This window comes from Sciurus vulgaris, assembly GCF_902686455.1.
Source record: "Sciurus vulgaris genome assembly, chromosome: 16".
Lineage (NCBI taxonomy): Eukaryota > Metazoa > Chordata > Mammalia > Rodentia > Sciuridae > Sciurus > Sciurus vulgaris.
In genome coordinates, this window is record NC_136477.1 from 15,178,014 (window position 1) to 15,197,883 (window position 19,870).

Consider the following 19,870-nt stretch of genomic DNA (forward strand, 5'->3'; position numbering starts at 1 on the left):
GCAAGGCCCCTAAGCAACTCAGCAAGACCCCATCTCTAAATAGAATATAAAATAAAGGGTTGGGGACATGGGGACGTGGTGGTTAAATACCCCCAGGCTCAATCCCCAGTACCAAAAAAAAAAAAAAAAAAAACCCAAATTTTTAAACATCTACTGCACAACTACGTGCATATATAAACATGTTTTATACTGAAAACTGGTTAAAGTGGCAAATTTGTGTGTGAAATAATGGAGATTGAACCCAGGAATTTGCACATGCTAGGCAAGCACTCTACCACTGGTATAACCCCCAGTCCTTTCTAATTTTGAGATAGGCCCTCCCTTAGTTGCCAGGGCAGTCTAAAACTTAGAGCCTCAGTCTCCTGCCTAGCTAGGATCATAAGTGTGCACCACCACATTCGGCTTATGTTAATGCATCTTGACAAACCCCCAAACCAACACACATGTATACAAGAAGCTTTATCTGAGATTCTTCAACTCTAAAATGAAGGCAAGGGGCTGGAGATATAGCTCAGTTCATAGAGTACTTGCCTCGCAAGCTCAAGGCCCAGGTTCGATCCCCAGCACCACTAAATAAATAAGTAAATAAAATAAAATAAAATGAAGGCAAAACCCTCACAGGGATGGTCTAATGTCAAAAGAGAAGCTACACAAAAGTGCTCAATAAACACCCCAAATTAATAAAGTCATAATTTACTAACAACTTTTAAATATTTACATTTCATAAACCTATGATCATGGAGTAAAACCAAGTGGTGGCACAGTTTGCCCTGCAGTCCACTAGCAAATGAGTTCTGTAGGAAGACAGGATTTATCCACCTTCTTCATAGCTGACATCCAGCTCTGGATGGTCCCTGACACTCAGCACAAACTGCTAAATGACAAGACAGAACAAGTGCTCACTAGAAAAAACCCATAATAAAGGACAGGAAGGGGTATATAGGTCAAATTTTGGAATCTGCTATGGGAGCTCAGGAGTCATCCTGCCTCATCCATCAGGTAATACTTTTAAGCCATCTTGAGTTGACTCACTCCATGTGGACCCAACATTAGTGGCATCTTCCAGAATCACAGTTCAACCTAAGTCCTCACTCGAACTTTTGTTCCCATTCTCTACACATAAAGATAATGCACCAAAATGGGTCAGTCTTGCTCCCAAGCACTGCTCACAAAACGGGAGGGGGGAAATGAAATGAAAGATGTCATATAAAGCAAATTCCAAAGAGAGGTGGGGAACTTTCTCCAAGAACAGAAGAATAAAACTAGAGGACATGATCCTTATCTAGATAATTAGCATTCATTCCAGGACAACCATTTTGAAAAGAAAAGTCCTTCCACTGATGAGGGCAAATTTAAGTGTTCCTACCCTCCCACGAGCTTGAACTCTTCTCAAGCCTGGGATCCTACTGGAACTCCATTTCCAAACTTCAACAGGGGAAAGAGTGATGTGCCTATTTCCCACATCAAAATTCAGGTTTCTGGGCTGGGGAGATAGCTCAGTTCGTAGAGTGCTCACCTCGCAAGCAATAAGGCCCTGAGTTCAATCCCCAGCACCACAAAAATAAATAAATAAATAAATAAATAAATAAATAAATAAATAAATAATTCAGGTTTCTGTTTGTCTGTCTTTTACTGTGGTGCTGGGGGAATCAAACCCAGGGTCTTGTGCATGCTAGACACCGCTCTACAACTGAGCCACATCCCCAGTTCTTTCTATTTTTTCTGAGACAGGGTCTCAACCAAATTACACTGTCTGTTAGGTTGGTCTGGAACTTGCAATCCTCCTGCCTTAGCCTCCCAAATAGCTTCCCAAATAGGATTACAGGCATGTGCCTGGCAGGAAATTCTTTTTGAGTAAGAGTCCCTAAATTGGAAAAAAGCACCCACAGTCTAGAACTTAATACCATCCTACAAAAAAGCAGTACTTCAAGACTGAGAGGTTCCCTAAAATCCCAAGAGATCATCTAGCTCACACTACCATTTAAAAAGCCTGGGAACCTGGATTAAGGACAAATTCGCTCCAGTTTACAGTCTTCCTCAAACCCCTTCTCACTCACAGCTTCCACTGGAGTATCAAACAAAGCAAAATAAAACAAAACAATGGAAGTGAAAGATATCAAGGCAGCCTGGTGCTCTAGTGGAAACATCAAGATGAGGTTAAATTTCACCTATGTGATTATTTTCACAAACTCCTCAGCAGGGTGGCACTGCTTTTACTGATAGCTGAAAATAAGATCTGCCCAATTAGTTATGCAGTCTTCTTCTAACCTCCCACCCTGGTGAACACTGAAGGGCCAGCCTATAGGTTACCTACCTCCTTCCTTACACTCAGATGAAAAGTTTCTTTCCCTCCTCAGACTGTACCTTACTGAGTATTTCTTGGGTTGCCTTTTGTATATAATGCATCATCTAAACCATGAGTTTCCTGAAAACAAAGTTACACATGATGGATTCCCTCCTCCCACAATTTGTAGCACAGGAGTTCAGAATTCATGGGCTCTGTAGCCAGTTGCTACCACTAAACCAGCTCTGTGACCTTGCAAACCTGCCCAAGTGACTCAGCTCTTCCAGGTTATAGTCTTCCTTATCAGGAGTGGAGATGATACGACTGCCCCAATTTTAATGAGGTGGTTTTTTGATGACTTGAGGAATACATAGCAATTTACAGATTCAGTGCCAGAACACAACAATTACTCATATATTCACTAAAATGGAGTGAGCAGAAGCAGTGAGCTCAAGCTCATAGCCTGGGGAGACAGCACATGGTGAAGGAGGAAAGGCACCAGCACTGCAGCTCCAGATAACATTATGGCTGAACAGACATCACAGTAGCTGATCTTTGGCATCACCATTTCAGAGGAGGCATGCAGGAAGTAACAGAAAAAAAAAAAAAAAAAAAGATGTCAAAATATAGTTCTGAACTTTACAGGTAAGCCCATTCATTGGCAGTTGTTTTGCTAAAAATCCTGAAGTTTTCATAGAGCCACCAAAGATAAGCACTGCCTTCAGGTGAAAAATGGGAAATGGGGGATCAGAAAGGCAAGTGAGAAGAGCTAGAGTCCAGAGAGCCAGAGGCCACATAAAAAGCAAATACATTGGTTACCAGAACAAAAAGGCCCAGATATGTCCTGTAAGATGACACTGAGGATAGGTAAGCTGCAGACAGTATTTGGTGCAACTCAAAGGGTCCTACAGAGAACCTGCTCCAACACTGGTAATTCAAAACTGCGCTTTTGGGATTATAAAGATATGTGAGTTATTACCTTGAAACAGATGAATGTGAAGGTGGTGTTATTTCCAGACAGCTAATCTGTCAGCTCAATGGTTTCCTAGTGTCAAAAGGGAAACAAATGAAGAGTCACACACACAACTTTATTATTTAGCAGTATTTTTAATAACTGAAAGCACTTCAAAGCCAAGTAATTTTTATGAAGATTAAAATGAAAACAACAAACACATGGATAGCACCACCTTTTATAAAACAAAAATTTACATACTCAATCTCGTTTCTGTTTAACAGAAGTCATGCCTGCACAGTAAGACCACAATTCAACAGAGTAGTGAAACAGGATTAATTAAAGTCAACATCAATAGTAAATGAACGAGGGAAAATATCCATTAGGGCATATGGATTTAATTTTTAAACTTTAGAGATGTGGGAGGTGAAGTCTACAATAGGCACCATTCTTAGAAGTAGTAATTCTTTTCTACCCTCTGACTCAATTCCACCCCAATTACAGAAGTATGAATTATTCTAGTTTATGGTATTGTATAGCCTATGCCTTTCACCAGACAGGGACATGGGGAGGAAGAGTAGAGTAGCATCTCACATGTCACTTTGTGTCCAAAATTCTAAGCATAAGCATGTTATTCTTAAGATGGTACTGTCCCACAAGCTGTCTTCCTCAGGCTGCAGGTTCAAGTGCATGGTTAAACAAATGTCCCACAGCTAAAAACGGGAGCTAAGCCATGTAAGAGGCCACAGCCATAAATCTTAGTTTTTAAGTCTACCCACATCCAATACCACCAAATACATGATCAGGCTGGCTAGAGGCCCACAGTGTTATCTTCTGTAGCAAAGGCTCCAGAAACACAAAATCCTAGGGACAGTTTTATGAAACAGCAGCAGCTTAGGGACAGACCCAGAACAAAGACCTTTCCTCAATTGTAGACACTGCGATTTGCCTATTCTGAAATTCCTCATCCCTCAGAAAGAGCGCAAACTGAAAAAGTGGGGATGACACACCAATCCTGGACAGGTTCACACACTGTTTACACACAGGTAACTTGAGTTTTTAAAAACCCTCTGTAGGCAGGGTGTGGTGGTGCACACCTGTTATTCCAACAGCTGCGGGGAGGAGGGGGACCTGAGGCAGAAGGATCACAGGTTTGAAGCCAGTCTCAGTAACTTAATGAGGTTGTAAGCAACCTAGTGAGACCCTATCTCAAAATTAAACAAATACTGGGGGGTGGTGTGCGGGACTGGGGATGTGGCTCAGTGGTTAAGCGCCCTTGGGTTCAATCCATCAACAACAAAAAAGACAACAATGATAACAACAACAAAAACCCTTTGTAGAATTTTTACAAAGACAAAGTGGGTGTTCCACACTTGGGTGATAAATTCGTAAATGTCTACAAAAGCAGCATACATATGAGAGTCTTCAAAACCATCAAGAGCTGGGCATGGTGATGTACACTTTTGTAATTCCAGCAACTTGGTAGGCTGAGGCAGCAAGATCACAAATTTGAAGCCAGTGTCAGCAACTCAGCAAGATCCTGTCTCAAAACTTAAAAAATAAATAAATAAGAACTGGGGGTACAGCGCAATGGTAAAGTGCTGCTGGGTTCAATCCCCAGTGCCAAACAAAACAAAACAACCCATCAAGAGTCTTTTGATTAACAACATTATAAATTTCTTATCCTAGAAGTAAAAAGTACAGGAAATCTTTCAGATAGTCTATAGGGTTCAAGGTTCACACACATGGGCAATTTGGGGGGAAAAGAATCCACAGCATTCTTCACATTCTCAAGGGGTCCTCCAACCTCTTCTCAAGAACTGATGCTCTAGTGAGAAGCAGGGCTGGTCTCATTCTTGGCCACAGGATTCTCATTTATTTTTAGTCCCTTAAAGAACACTGAATATTTCCAATGGTTGAAGCTAAAGGGAAAAGATTACTATAGTAGAGCTAAACACTTGTTTTTGATTATGGAAATCTGAGTAGGCCTTTTATAATACTAGAGGAATGCCAAGCAGCAGACTACAAGAACTTGAGTACAGAAACAGCGTAGCAAACAGCAAAATTACAACTGTAGCTTTTGCAGGCATGGAAGATGATTAGTCTAGTATAGTGAAATGTCCTGCAGTACAATTTCATTTGTGTAAACATTCATTGAAATGTATTATCTACCTGGCTTCTAATCTAGGACTTTCCTTCAATTTTTTGACAGTGGAAACTGTCAAGCCTTTGTGCTCTCTCAGGGCTATTTCTTGACAAACTTAACCCTAATAAGGCAAATGAGTCCACCTGCTCAAACAAGTGACTTTTTAAAAAAAAATTTATTTGAGACAGGGTCTCATTAAGCTGCTTAGGGCCTCACTAAGTTGCTGAGGCTGGCCTCAGATTGCAATTCTCCTCCCTAAGCCTCCTGAGTCAGTGGGATTACAGGTATACATCACTGTGTCTGGCCCCAAGTGACTCTCAAGACTTGGCGTGACTCCTCCCAGAGCTCCCACAGCAGAACCATCTGTGCCTGACAAGATAAACCTTGTCTTTCATTTCTTCCTCCAACAACAGATTTGGTTGGGATACATACATCCTTTAGCATCTTCACTTTACTCTCTTCACGAGCAACTCATTCTATAAAGATTTCAATGACTTCTGGTTGACCATGACCTAGTATGGAAAATTAGCTTCCACTGTTCAGGCATTCAAAATTTCTTGCTTGAAGTTAGAGGGTACATGCTACTTCCAGTACAGGGGAGATTGCTGAACAAGCATCCCACCTGGTATGCTTCATAATGATGAGCAAGATGCAGCTGGAGCTACTACTTGGGATGAGTGAATGAATGGACGAGAGACTGGTCAAAGATGCTGTACTGGAGGCAAGGTGGTTCAGCATCCCACTCTGCACAAGAGGAATGGGCAACGATTCAACCCAGAGCCTTCTGCCATAAGAGTGTGCTACTGGGAGGGCACTCTTAACCTTAAGTCACCATATTAAAGAGAGAACAAATTCTGAAGTCATCATTCTGAACCCCTGGATTCAGCTGTGTCTGAGACTGACTTCACACTTCCTTGTCACATCAGTCAAGAATTTTCTAAAAGAAGTCATCTTAATAAACAGGGTGGGAGGACATTATCTTAAAATAAAGAACAAGTACCTTACCATACAACAACCACAAGCATGTACAAAATATTGTTTATATACTTCTTGTTTCAAAATACTAACTAGACCTTCACCACCACATACTTCCTCAAGTCTCTCCCCATCTCCAACAAAGGTTCTAGAAATCAGTGGGTACAAGGAAGAAAAAATAAAGACATGCATTTCACCAGCTACTAGAAAGCATAATAAGGATAACCACTGATGAAAAAATGGAATATAAAGGGCTTAAAAAACAAAACAAACCCAAGGTACTCACAATTACCACAAAATAACAACAAAAAAGAATGTTATTTACATTCCCAGCATGACCCACAGTAAGAAACACATCTAATCATGTACACAACATGTAAGAGCAAAGGTTTTGTGAATTAAAACTTGAAATGAGTAACATTCTCTGACATTTCGCTTTTCCCCTAAACAGAGATTGCAACCCACTAAATTCACTGTATTATCTGATTTGAATAACCCAGATACAAAGAATTACTTTTCCTTAAAACACAAATTTCAGGGCTGGAGCTGGAGCTCAGTGGCAGAGCGCTTGCCTAGCACGTGAGACACTGGGTTCAATCCTTAGCACCAAATACAAATAAATAAAGGCATTCTGTTCATCTACTACTACAAAAAAATAAATAAATAAATAAAAAACAAACAAAAAAAACCCCAAAACCCAGATTCCAGTCCAAGTTCTCTGGAACTCACATCTATTTAATACACTTAAAATAAAAAAAAAAAAAAAAAAAAAAAAAAAAAAAAACCAGACTTGGAGCCAGGCACCATGGTGCATGCCTTATAATCCCAGCTACTCAGGAGGTTAAAGCAGAATTCCGAGTTTGAAGCCAGCCTCTAATTTAAGGAGACTCTGTTCAAAATAAAAAAGAACTGGGAATGTAGCTCAGTGGTAGAGCACCCTAGATTCAATTCCCAGTAAAAATACTAATAAAAAAAAGGGAAGATGGGTGAATAGTCCAAGGCTACACAGCAGATGGGGTCTGCCCCAGTTGAAGTATGGCTGCCCACACTGCTGGGCTGTACTGAAAGGTTCCATATTCTAGCTCATATCAACCTTCAAAATAATGAACCACTCCCACAATATGTGTTCCTCAAACTGCATAGAAAATGTTTCAAATGTAAGGTGCCCAAATTAAACACACCATCTTCTTATTCTTTTACACAAACAACATAACCTAATAGGTCAATCTGCCCACAGGCATGTATGTGTCACTGCCTGAAGCAGGACAACTAGGGATATCAGCCCTACACAAGGACAGGAGAATTACTAATTGGGAGTTTCTCCAAATTGCATAATACCAAGCCCAACACCTCTCCCCTGGCACTGACTCCGCAGTGTGCCAGTGTCTCTTCACTAAACAGCAGCTAGAAACAAACAAAAAAAACCCAACAATAATAACAATAAAAAGGGGTTGGGGATGTGGCTCAGTGATACAATGCCTGAGTTTTCAACTCCTGATACTGCCAAAGGAGGGCGGGGGTCTAGAAAAAAAAAAAAAAATGAATTTCAGCCTTGAGCAGAAATCAAGACAAAGTGTGTGGCAAATGCAAAATAGGAAGGGTCCGAACAACTGTTCTCATAGTCCTTCAGGCAAGGGAAGATTCTTGATCTCCCCCTTTTCTACCCTAAGGAATCTCAGTATTACAGTAAGACGTGCTGCTCAAGTACCCACATGGTGCCACCTTTGTTCACCATCAATGCTGAGGAATACTGACCTAATTTTACAAAGGACAGAACTAAGGCTTATGAGATTATGTAACTTGCTGAAGGTCAAGGACAAAGGGGTGGGGCTGGTCTGAACTCTGACGGGATTCCACAGTTCTTCCTTCCATACACACAGTTCCACCCAAGCCTAACCAACCCTACTTGACACAGCATGAGGTCCCACAGCCTTTCTACACTGGGTCAACAGGTCAACACACATCAAAGAAAATATCACAGAAGATCCCATACCTAGTACAAACTTAAAATAAGGTCTTTATTTATGTCATACATCAAACAGAACACATGAGAAATCTATTCAAATTCTCTTAAGTTAATGCTCAGATTATCTGACCAAGGTCTGAAAGAAATACATGCTTCTAATGATATTTCACAAAAACAAAAGGTATCCCTTAAGGAACTGGATCCCTATGGCCTTAGTAATAGTGACTGGCATCAACTAGTTTTTCTGGTCAAAAGACCCAAAGACCAGAAGTAGACCCCTAGTCTCTCAGTCAAGAACTCCATTCCCCTGGCCCATCTAGCTGCCTGGTTCAAAAAACGAAACCCTTCTCAGGAGATTATGACTGGTGGCACATACCTTCCTGAGGACCACAATACTTTTACAAAGCCTAGATGCCAATACAATTTAAATCAAGGCCAAGGGAGGTGAAGAAGGAATGAAGAGATGTTGTGCCTATCACTGAAAAAGCTTCAGTCCACCAGCACCTCTGGTTCTTGTCCAACACCTTTGTTCAGATAACTAGGTTTTCATAAAAGGGATAAGTTACATTTTAGGCCAGCAGATGCAGTGGATCACCTTCCCCTGCTGGATCATTTTTCTAAACTCTGCAGGATGCATCCCAGGGTGGATGCCTCCAGAGTTGCTTCATTTTCACTAAGCCCATTATCACCATTCTTTATTTCATTATCAGATAAAACAAAAGCAATCCCCTTTCAAATCCCCTCCTCCACTGATCTCCACTCACAACTTCCTTAGAAGATGACACAGTATCCCTGCAAGGCACTGGAGGATTCTGGTGTTACCTACTGACATGGCTGGAAACCAACCCCTGCATCAACTGGTACACATTCTCAACTGTCAATGGCTCTACTCTCATCCCTTGTGTCTTCCTCCTGCTTCTACTGATTGATTGATTGATTGACTTGTATTGGGAACTGAACCCAGGGGTGCTAGGTCACATTCCCAAGCCTTTTAATTTTTTAATTTTCAGATAGGGTCTCACAAAGTTGCTTATTGCTTTGTTGAATAGTTCAGGCTGGCCTCAAACTTGTGATCCTCCTACCTCAGTCTCCTGAGTTTGCTGGTATTAACAGGCATGCACTGAGTCCAGACCCACTTCTATTCTTCACCTTGGGCAATGAGAGCAGACAGCTAACCTTGAGAGGGCACTGCACTGGTGCCAAGATTTGTGCTGTGTGCCCTCTGAGTTCCTCATTTTACCCTCATCTGAAAGGTAGGCAAATGAAGCTCAGGGAAGGTTGAATTAGGGACTAAAGATTGCACAGGAGGCAACAGGGCCAGGAATCAAACTGGGTTTGTGCCAGAAAGGTGGTTTCAAGAGTCTTTGGGACCAGACAGCAAAAGTGAGACTGGACTGGGTGCCCAGAAAGCTGCTTCAGTCCTCTACAGTCACTCTCCCTAGCACATTCAAACAACACTGGGCTGCTATCCCAGGGTCAAGAGACTTAATTTGAGGAAACAAAGTCCAACTCCAGGCAAGAGAGGAGAAAGAACAGAGATCATGTGCCAAAAATGCTTTTGCCTCTCAGAATCCCCCAGAACACATTTTATTTTTAAACAACTATCATTTATAGGGAAAAAATGCTAAAAGCTTCACTTACACACCTGTAATCCCAGCTACTGTGGATGCTGTGGCAGAAGGATCCAAAGTTAGAGGCCAGCCTGGACAATTTAACAAGATTGTGTTCCCCCACTGAGGGGGAGGGGGGCACAGGCGGCTGGGGATGTAGCTCAGGAGTGTGGTAAAGTGCTTGCCTAGCATGGATGAGGCGTAGGGCTCCATCTCAGCACATCCAAAAATAAAGAACGGAACAAATAGTCCCTTTTCCCTAACCCTAACACTGAAATCATCTATTTCTTCAGAATGGAATACATTCTATGACTTATGCTTGTACACACGGCTGTGGTTTTAAGAAGGTTGGAGGCCTGTTTAGACTGAAAAAATAAAATGAAGGTTTTTTTTAAATATTAAAATCAACCTTTACAGTAACAGTAGTTGGTTAAGACTGGGGTACATCTTCCAAAATGTTTTTATATACCAGCATTTCAAATTGTTCTGTAAGCACAGGCAAGTTAAAAATCAAATAAGGATCAAACCATGCAGAGCACAGTACAACATGTCAACATGCTGACCTCGCACTTCCATTTCCTCATTCATTTAAATGGTTACATTGCATTCCATAAAGCTTTTCTTTTGACACTTCTACTAAAAACTCTAGAAAATGAATGAGCTTAAAAAAGTCACTTTGCATCCATCCTTAAAAAGGCTCAGCAATTACAATTACTATGCGACCTAGCCAATTCCATTCCTAGATAGCTGCTCCAGGAAAATTCATACATGTCACACAAACAATTGAATATAAACATTTATAGCAGCACTATTCACAACAAAAAGTGGAAACAATCCAAATTCCACCACTGATCAATAGATACAAATAAAATATGGTATATCCATATAATGGAATATCATTCAGCCATTAAAAACAAAGGTAGTACTGATTCACACTACAAACCTTGAACCTTCTGATAACATCCTGGGTGAAAGAAAGACACAAAATGTTATATATGATTACAAAAATACCTAAAAAAGGCCAATCTAAAAACAGTACAGATTAGTGGTTTCCAAGGTTGAGGGGGAGTGACTGCTACACAGGTATAGGGTTTCTTTTAGGGGAGATGGAAATATCTTAAAATTGATTATAATGATGGATGCTCAATTCTGTGAATATGCTTGAATACTGATTATTTTGTCATATGTGAAAAGTATCTCAAAACTGTTATTAAAAACATAGAAAGAAGCCAGGCGCTATGGCAAAGCCTGTAATCCCTGCCCATAATCCACGCCCCTTCCAGGGGCTGAGGCAAGAAGACTGAATGTTTGAGGCCAGCCGACACAATTTAGCAGATTCAACAACTTCGGTGAGACCCTGTGTGTGTGTGTGGGGGGGGGGGGGGCGGGGGCGCAATAATGTAGCCCTAATGTAGCTCTGTGGTGAAGTGCCCCTGGATTCAACACTCCGTATCCACAAAAAGAAAAACAAACAAAAAAGAATGAAAAACACAAAAAGATGTCTGACAGGATTTTTTTTTCAATAGTGTCATCCTCAAATTATATATGATTGATATCCAATAAACATCTGGGGAATGAACACTTAAAAAAATATATTATCAAAACAATGTTATTGTACAAAATTATCTTTGTCTTCCACATAGTAAGAATCTAGTAATTATATAGATGAGCTGATTGTATACCCATGAAATCACAATATTAAAAAGAATGTGCTCACTGTGTGTGTGTGTTTTAACGTGATTATGTTTTTACTGACAACATGAGATTCACATTAAGAAATGTTACCCATACATGTTTATTATGTCTGGGTTGAATACAACCTAAACTCACTCATCACTTTTCAAACTGCTAAATGGGGGGCTGCAGATGTAGGTCTGTAGTTGAGGGCTTGCCTAGAATGTGAGGCCCTGGGTGTGCTCCCACCACAAAATAAATAAACAAACAGTTAGATGGGAAATGTAAAATAGCCAGTACATGGAAGCAATTTGCATGCCATGATGCTCACATTAGGTCTACGGAAATCCCTAGGGACCTCAATGTTATCTTTTTTTTTTTTTTTTTTTTTTTTATTGTCAATGTTATCTTAAAGTTCACATTCCTTGTAGTTGCTATTGAACAATTATGCCCACTAACAATATTTTTAAAGAATTATTTGCATTTTGTAATATGGACATGCCAAATGCTTGCTCAGTTATCTCTAACAGAAAGAATGACAAAGTCAAAAACCCTGCCTTCATTAAACTTATATTTCTCCTTTTTACATTTTTTAGCTGTAGGTGGACACAATATCTTTATTATTATGGGGTGCTGAGGATTAAACCCAGGACCTCACATATTCTAGGCGAGCGAGTTACCACTTCAACTATAACCCCAGCCCAGAACTTACATTTTTTTAAAAAGGAGCTTAAGGAAACTGTTTTTACAAACATGTCTTATATGCTAGCATCAACAAGGAATTCCCCACCATTCACATTCAAACTACCACTCTTTCCTAAACACTAAAAATCATAAAGATTTATGAAACATTAGTAGCAGTTTCCAATGACAAGCTTTTCTTTCCTTTTATAAGACCAACATGGTCTACTTTACAAGATTATTCAAAATTAGAAATCAAAATAACTGACATCCTCACAATCTTGAGACCATGACTGTGGGTTGTAGGAAGTTCATTTAAACAGTACAGGATTCAAATTGCTGAGGCATCGAACAGTTTTTACTTAAAAAACAAACTTCAAATCTCTCCAAAATCTATGGATCTCAAGTCATTCAATAACTTGAATTGTGTAATGTGAAAATATTGCATTCTCCCCCACCTCCAAAAGAACAATTTAGTACAAAGATCACAAAAACTGACTCAAAAAGGTAACTTTTGGAAACAAAGTCTAAATTCCTTTAAACAATTCAATAATTTAGTGGAAATTTTACTAAGAGGCCTGCTCTAGCTGAGTTTTCTTTTCTTCTTTTTTTTTCCCCGGCCTCCCTGTCCTCCAAGCTAGGAATATAGATAACCCAGAACATCCAAACAATCCTTAGCCACTCTCATGGTTCTAATTTATCTGTATGCAAAATTCCTTTAATCTTCAGCAATCTGCATGTATGGAATGCCGTCAAGATACAAGGAAGTGGAATCTTCCATTTTCAGCTGAAACCAACTAAAATCATCTTAAGAGGTTTAGAGACAACTATACTCCAGCCTGAGCCTTTAGATGCTTTCCAGGCCTATGCAAGTATGGTGGATAACAGAGTAGCAATGCGTGTAGCTCCAGATCAGGTTTTTCCATCTCAATCTGATCAATGGAAATCATCTGAGAGGTTTATCCTTCTCCAAAGTTTTTTTGGGGAAGCAGTGGGCTACCTGCAATTTCTTGGTGGGAAAAGACCCCTATCCAAATTAAACCAAAAGTAATGTTTTATCAAATTATTGTCAATGTCATAAAACAGACTGTGGCATACAAGATCTCCTTGAAACTGGAAACACATTCATAAATTCTTCTGAATATCACTTTCTTTACAACTTCAAAGATCTACAAATTCGAAGAACTAAAAATTTCGGAAACCTAACAGCTCCATTCATAAAAATCTCCCAACCATTATTACAGCACCAAAGATCACTGGCTTAGAGATACACTGCAGCTTGGTTTTTTTGGTAACTAGGGATTAGTAGAGCCCTCTCAAAAGACATTTCGATTCTCAGCAGGCACAGAGTACAAGAGGTCACTTATAACCAATATATACACACAAAAATGATCCCACGAACCGAGAGGATAAACCTCACCCGGTTGCACAAAACGTAAACAAGTAAACAAGAAGATTAAAACAACAATTAAAAAAACAAAGCGTTTTCTTCAGTAAAAGGGAGGTCAGCCACTCAGCAGAGGCACATGACTCATCCACGGGCCTGAACAGAAGTATTTACACCGTCCACTACACCCAAAGTGGGATTTCCCATCTCCATCCAAGGCCGAGCCTTGGGGGCATCACAGGAGAGTGAAGTTGTGCTATTTCCGTGTGTGTGTGCGTGCAGGGTGGATCATTTTATTTCGCTGAATCACAACTCCCCCACATTCCCACCCCAAACCAGAACACGCACACACACAACACCTCAAATAAGAGACCATGGCAAGGACGCCAGCGAGACCGACCCAGCAAAACAAAGCGCCCAGCGAGGGGCTGCCAAGCTGGGAGTGGGTGGGTCAGGAGAGCCCGGCTCGCCCAAGTCACCTCTCCTGTTCCCTGGGGGTTGTCTTCGGACAGGCATGAGACCGCAGCCTCCTCCCTCCAGAGGCAACCTGCCTGGTTCTCCACAGGGCCACGGGAGGCGTCTCAGAAGGTAAGAATATGGGGCGGGGGCGAGCTGCCCCAGCCCGGACAGAAGAATCCAGGTGCCGGAAGAAGAGCGCGCCAGGCAAAACCCACGTGAGCGCCAAGGCCCTGACGGACCCGCACGACCTCAGCCCGGCACAGAGGCGCCCGCGGCCACCACGCCGGGCCCGGACTTACCCCGGCCCGGCGCGCCGCGGACCCCGCGGCGGCCGCTTCCTCCTCCTCCTCCTCCTCCTCCTCCTCCTCCTCACTTGACAAAATGGCGGCGGCAGGAAGTGCCGGGCGCCTCGGCCCGCCCCCCGCCCGCCCCCGGCCGCCCGCCCCGCCGCGGCGCCCGCGCCCCTCGCCTGCAACCCTGCCCCGCCGGTCGACCTGAGCATGGGACCACGACGCCAAAGGTGGGACGCCGGCAAGCCACCCAACCACCCCGACACCAAGGGTGCAGCGGACCCGGCCCGGCGAGAGCGGAGCGGGAGGCCCGCAGGCCCAAGCCCGCGTAGCCCCGGCCTCCCCGCCCCCGCGCCGCGCCGATGGCGTAGGTGGTGGCGCACCGGCCCCATTACGCAATGCAGGTTACGCGGGACGCGCGGCGGACCCCCACTGCCCGCCCTGCGCCGCCCGTCGCCCCGAAGGACACCGGTCCTTACCTGAGACGCTAGGCCGCACGCCGCCCCCGCCGGCCGCCCGCTGCCGCCGCCCCCTCTCCGGGACTGCCTGCGCGGCGCCGGGGCCCGCCCGCCGCGCCCGCCGCTCCGTCGCACTCACAGGCCCAGCTCGCCCGCGGGCACCGCCGGCAGCTGCCGCCGCCGCAGCCGCCGCCGCCACTGCTTCGGCTCCTCGGCTGCGGAGAGCAGAACAAACAGCCCTGCCGCCGCCGCCGCCGCCGCCGCCAGCGCACTGACGTCACCGCGCACGTTGCGCGCGCGACCACGTGCTGTCGCCGCCGCCCTGCGTGCGCGCTCTATCCGGGCGCCCGGAGCGAGCAAGCTGCGCAGAGGTAGGTCTGGAGGTGAGGAGAGTGCTGGGGGCCGGCGCGCCGCCTGGAGTAATGTGGCAGACCGAGAGAGGGGACCGGGAAGATCTAATGAGGGCGATCTCAGACCGAGACCGGGGATCCCGCAGACCGAGGGAGACCCACAGACCGGAGGCTGCGCCTGGGAAAAGATCTGAAGGTTGAGACCGACGTCCAACATTTGAAGGAGGGCATCGGTGATAGATCCTCCGAGGGAGGACGTGCGCAGCGATCCCGAAGACTGATGGACGGGGCGGGGAAGAGACTCCTGTCAGCGGGAGGCCGCCTCAGTGGAAGCCGAGCGCTGAAGTCGGCGGTGCCTGGAAGCGAAGGCGAGAGCTACGATGGGGGCGCTGGGGCTGAGGTGAAGAGAAGGAAAGGAGGTAAGAGGAGGCTGTCGCTAGGCGGAGGCGCCACCTTTCTTGGCTGGCCGCTTGGATCTAAAGATCGGAAAGCGCTGGTCACCGAGCCCGGGCACCTTCGCATCCTTGAGACTCAGCCCGTAAGTCAGCTCCTTCTAGTATGTGCTTAGTCTAGATGTGACTTCGGACAGTCACACACCCCTTCTGGGGCTTGCAAAGAAACACTCGACCTGGAGCACAGAAGGTCTTAAACACTGGGTTTATTTGTGATCCGTCAAAGGAGGTTAAGGTTAGGTCTCTTGCAACTTAATGTGACGATTCTGTGAAACTTTTCAAACCTGGAAACATAACCACCGCCTCTCCCTTTTGCCTTTATCTTCACTCTCAACACTTTTAGTTCCGTCTTTTAAAAATAGACACGATTGTAACTCTGTAGTAGAATGCTTGCCCAGCAAGCATAACCCCCAACACAACCAAACAAGAGAGAGAATGAAAGAAAAGAAAGCAAAGTAAAAATTCTAGCAAAAAAGAAAAAAAGAAAAAAAAAAAATGCTAGCAGGGCATGGTGATGGTGCACCCCGTTAATCCCAGCAATTTATAACCCCAGCAACTGGGGAGGCTGCAGCAGGAGGATGGAAAGGCCAGTCTGGGCCATTTAGCTAGAACCTAAGCAATTTAGTGGGATCCTGTCTCAAACATTAAGGAAAGGGCAGGGAATGTGGCTCAGTAAAGCACCCCTGGGTTCAATTCCCAGGTCAAAAAAAATTTTGTTAAATAAAATAAAATATTCTAGGTAGTAAAATTTTTCCTCATGGTTTCTTATTTTAGAATATATTGACATGACTGGATACCATTAAAATGAATTGTTTTTTGCTGGGCATGGTGGCACATGCCTGTAATCCTAGCCCCTGCATAAACTGAGACAGGAGGATTGCAGGGTTGCAGCCAGCCTGGGGAATTTAGTGAGACCCTGTCTCAAAGTAAAAAATAAAAAGAGCTAGGGCTGTATCCTCAGTACCACCAATTTTTTTAAAATTATGTGTGTGTGTATTTTTTCTACTATGGTGTTTGCTCATGAATAACAAATGGCAATCACAAATTACTGATAAATCCTAATAAGCAAACTAAAAACTAAATTTCACCTTTTATTTATTTATTTACTTACTGATTGATTTTCGTGTTACGGAGGTTGAAACCCAGGGCCTCTCAAATGCTAGACAGATCCTCTACCACTAATCCCCAGCCCTTTTTTATTTTGATCAGCTGTTACACTTGATCTTAGCCAAAAGGCCAAGAAGCAATTTTTATTTTGAGACAGGGTCTCTAAATTGCCCAGGCTGACCTCAGACTCCTGCATCAGCCTTTCAAGTACCTGGAATTATAGGCATGCACCACTGTACTCAATTTACTCTTTATTTTAACAGAGCATGGGATAAATGATTAACTGCAAGAACTACAGGTATTAATAGTAATTCATTCCTCAAAGCCTCCTTCTAATTTTCTGTTGCAGAATATTGAAACTTGTGAATATCTTCTGGCTCCTAATTTTGCAATTTGTGGAAGATGATCAGAAGAAAAACAATAGGAATGTACACAGGACTGTGTCAATATGACAACTAGTTTGTTGTTAAGGAAACAAGAATGTATCCATTTTAGGTTTCCCTTTCCCTTAGTTGTCTTGCATTATCCATATTGCATTATCATTACAGGCAACATATTTTTGGAATTGGGAGCTGCCAGTTTGAAAGTCACACAATAAAATCTGTCATTTTTTATGAATACTTAGAGGAAAATAGAATGCTATTGAGAGATACATTGGTTATTATGAAAAGAACTTACACAAGCCAGGTGTGTTGGCACAAATTTGAGCTCAGCCTAGGCAATTTACTGAGACCCTGTCTAAAAAATAAAAAGTACTGGGGATATGACTCAGTAGAGTGGTCCTGGGTTCAATCCCCAGTACAGGAAGGAAGGAAGGGAACAAGGAAACAGTAAGTCCTGGGGTGAGGTTGTGAGGTACAGAAGACAATTAACAGAACAAAAAGAAAATATCTTTATTTTATTATATAGTCCCACTCATTTTAGACAAAACCATATGTCTAACTTGAAAGACTAGACCCAACTAGATGACTGTTGCCTATTGCTAGAAATTAAATCTAACCTAAAAAAACTGTGAAAGCTATAAAGGCAGTTCCAGAAACTATCTCCAAAACAATTTTAGGAGAAAAATTTCTCTCTCTCTCTCTTTTTTTTTTTTCCTTTCACAGGGCTTAACCTAACTCTTCATATATAGCTCAAACTCAGAAAATGATTATCTGGTTGAATAGGGTTAATAAAAATGGTCTTGTTACTTAATGGTTTGCTTTTCTTTCTTCTTCCTTTTTTTTTTATTGTACTTGGTATTGAACCCAAAGACGTTTAACCACTGAGCTACATCTCCAGGCCTCTCATCCCCTTTTTTAAAATTTTGAGATAAGGTTTGCTGAGTTGCTTAGGGCCTCAAATAAGTTGTGAGGCTGGCCTCAAACTTGCCATCCTCCTGCCTCAGCCTCCCCAGTTGCTGGGATTACAACAGGTTTGCACCACACTGCATGTGGCTAATGGTTTACATTTTGAATAAGTTCTTTTTACTTTCTCTTGTTTGTACTGTATTTGTAATAGTAAAACCTAAAGAAATTAATGAAAATATTAAGGAATGAAACATGAAGTACATTAATAATTCTTATTGATTTTAAATATCTATTACTCATTTTAAATAAAGTAATACATGAAACCAGCTTAACTAAACAATACAAGAGAACAGAGGAAAAATTAAGTTTCCCATCTCTCCCTACCCCAACAGAATAACCAAAGTTATGATCTTAATAATGTTTACTTTTAGTCTTGTGCTATCTAATCCAATGGCCACATGTGACTTTTGAGCACTTAAAATGTGGCTGCCCCAGATTGAAAATTACTGTAAGTGTAAAATACATACTGTATTTCAAACATCAGTGTGAAAAAAAATGTAAAATATCTCATTTTGAATTTTTATATTGATTATATTTTGAAATAATATTTTTAATCTATTGTGTTAAATAAAATATTTAATTTTAACTTCCTTAATAAGACTACTAGAAAATATAAAATTATGTATATGGCTTACGTTATATTTCTTTCTTTCTTTTTGGTATTGGCAATTAAACCCAGGCCCTCACACATGCTAAGCACACACTCTCCTGCTGACTATATCCCTAACCCTCACTTCATATTTCTATTGGACAGTATAATCTCAGCAACTCGGGAGGCTGAGGCAGGAGGATCACAAATTTGAGGCCAGCCTCAGCAATTTAGCAAGAGCTTGTCTCAAAATAAAAATAAGTAAATAAATGAAAGGACTGGGAATGTAGCTCAGCATCCCTGATTCAATTCCCAGGACCAAAAGGGTTGCAGGGGCGGGGAATAGCCCAGGGATTGACAAAATTTCTGAAAAGAACTGAATAGTGTCTTAGGTTTAGTAGGTAAGTGAATGGATGTAGCTGTGGTCCAGTTGAACTTCATGAACATTAGAATTTAGAATACCTTAAATTTCATGTGTCATGAAATATTGTCTTTTTGATTTTTCTAACATTTTTTAAAAATTTAAAAAATAATGAGGCCAGATTTGTCTCATGTGCAGTAATTTGCTGATCCCAGCTCTGGACTTTCAAGTAGATATTTCTTTACTGTCATATAGAAAATACTCTGAAACTTTAATTTGTGGATTTTTTTTTTTTTTTTTTTTTTTTTTTGTGGTGCTGGAATTAAACCCAGGACTTTGCAGAGGCTCTACCACTGAGCTATATCCTTAGTACTTTTTATTTTTTTTAATTAATATTTTAATTTATGAATGGACACAATACCTTTATTTTATTTATTTTTATGTGGTGCTGAGGATCGAACCCAGTGCCTCACACATGCCATGCCAGGCAGTCACTCTACCACTGAGCTATAATCCTAGCCCAGCCCTTTTCGTTTTTCTTGCACTTGTGATCCTTCTGCCTTAGTCCCCTGAGTGGTTAGGATTATAGGGATGCACCATGAGACCCAGCAATAGACTTTTTTTAGTCATTTTAAATTTATATAAAATTTGAGTGGCGGTGGCTGAGGCTATAGCTCAGAGTGCTTGCCTAGCACATGTGAAACACTGTTCGATCCTTAGCACCTCATAAAAAAACAAAGACATGCTGTCCATCTACAACTACAAAAAGAATTATTTTTA

General features: G+C 42.2%; 1 protein-coding gene and 1 long non-coding RNA gene across 2 annotated transcripts in view; one reads left to right on the forward strand and one right to left on the reverse strand.

Moving 5' to 3' along the window:
• Positions 1 to 14,885, reverse strand: part of BRD4 (bromodomain containing 4) — an 84,469-nt gene extending 69,584 nt beyond the window's left edge. The window contains exon 1 of the mRNA XM_079114069.1: positions 14,434 to 14,885. Coding sequence (XP_078970195.1) covers positions 14,434 to 14,816 — 383 coding nt within the window. The 5' untranslated portion in view covers positions 14,817 to 14,885. The remainder of the gene's footprint in view (positions 1 to 14,433) is intronic.
• Positions 14,886 to 14,903: 18 nt separating this feature from the next.
• LOC306645937 lies at positions 14,904 to 17,985 on the forward strand. Its single transcript, XR_013759763.1, has 2 exons — positions 14,904 to 15,770; positions 17,141 to 17,985. It is a non-coding gene; the product is annotated as an uncharacterized lncRNA (long non-coding RNA).
• Positions 17,986 to 19,870: the final 1,885 nt, after the last annotated feature.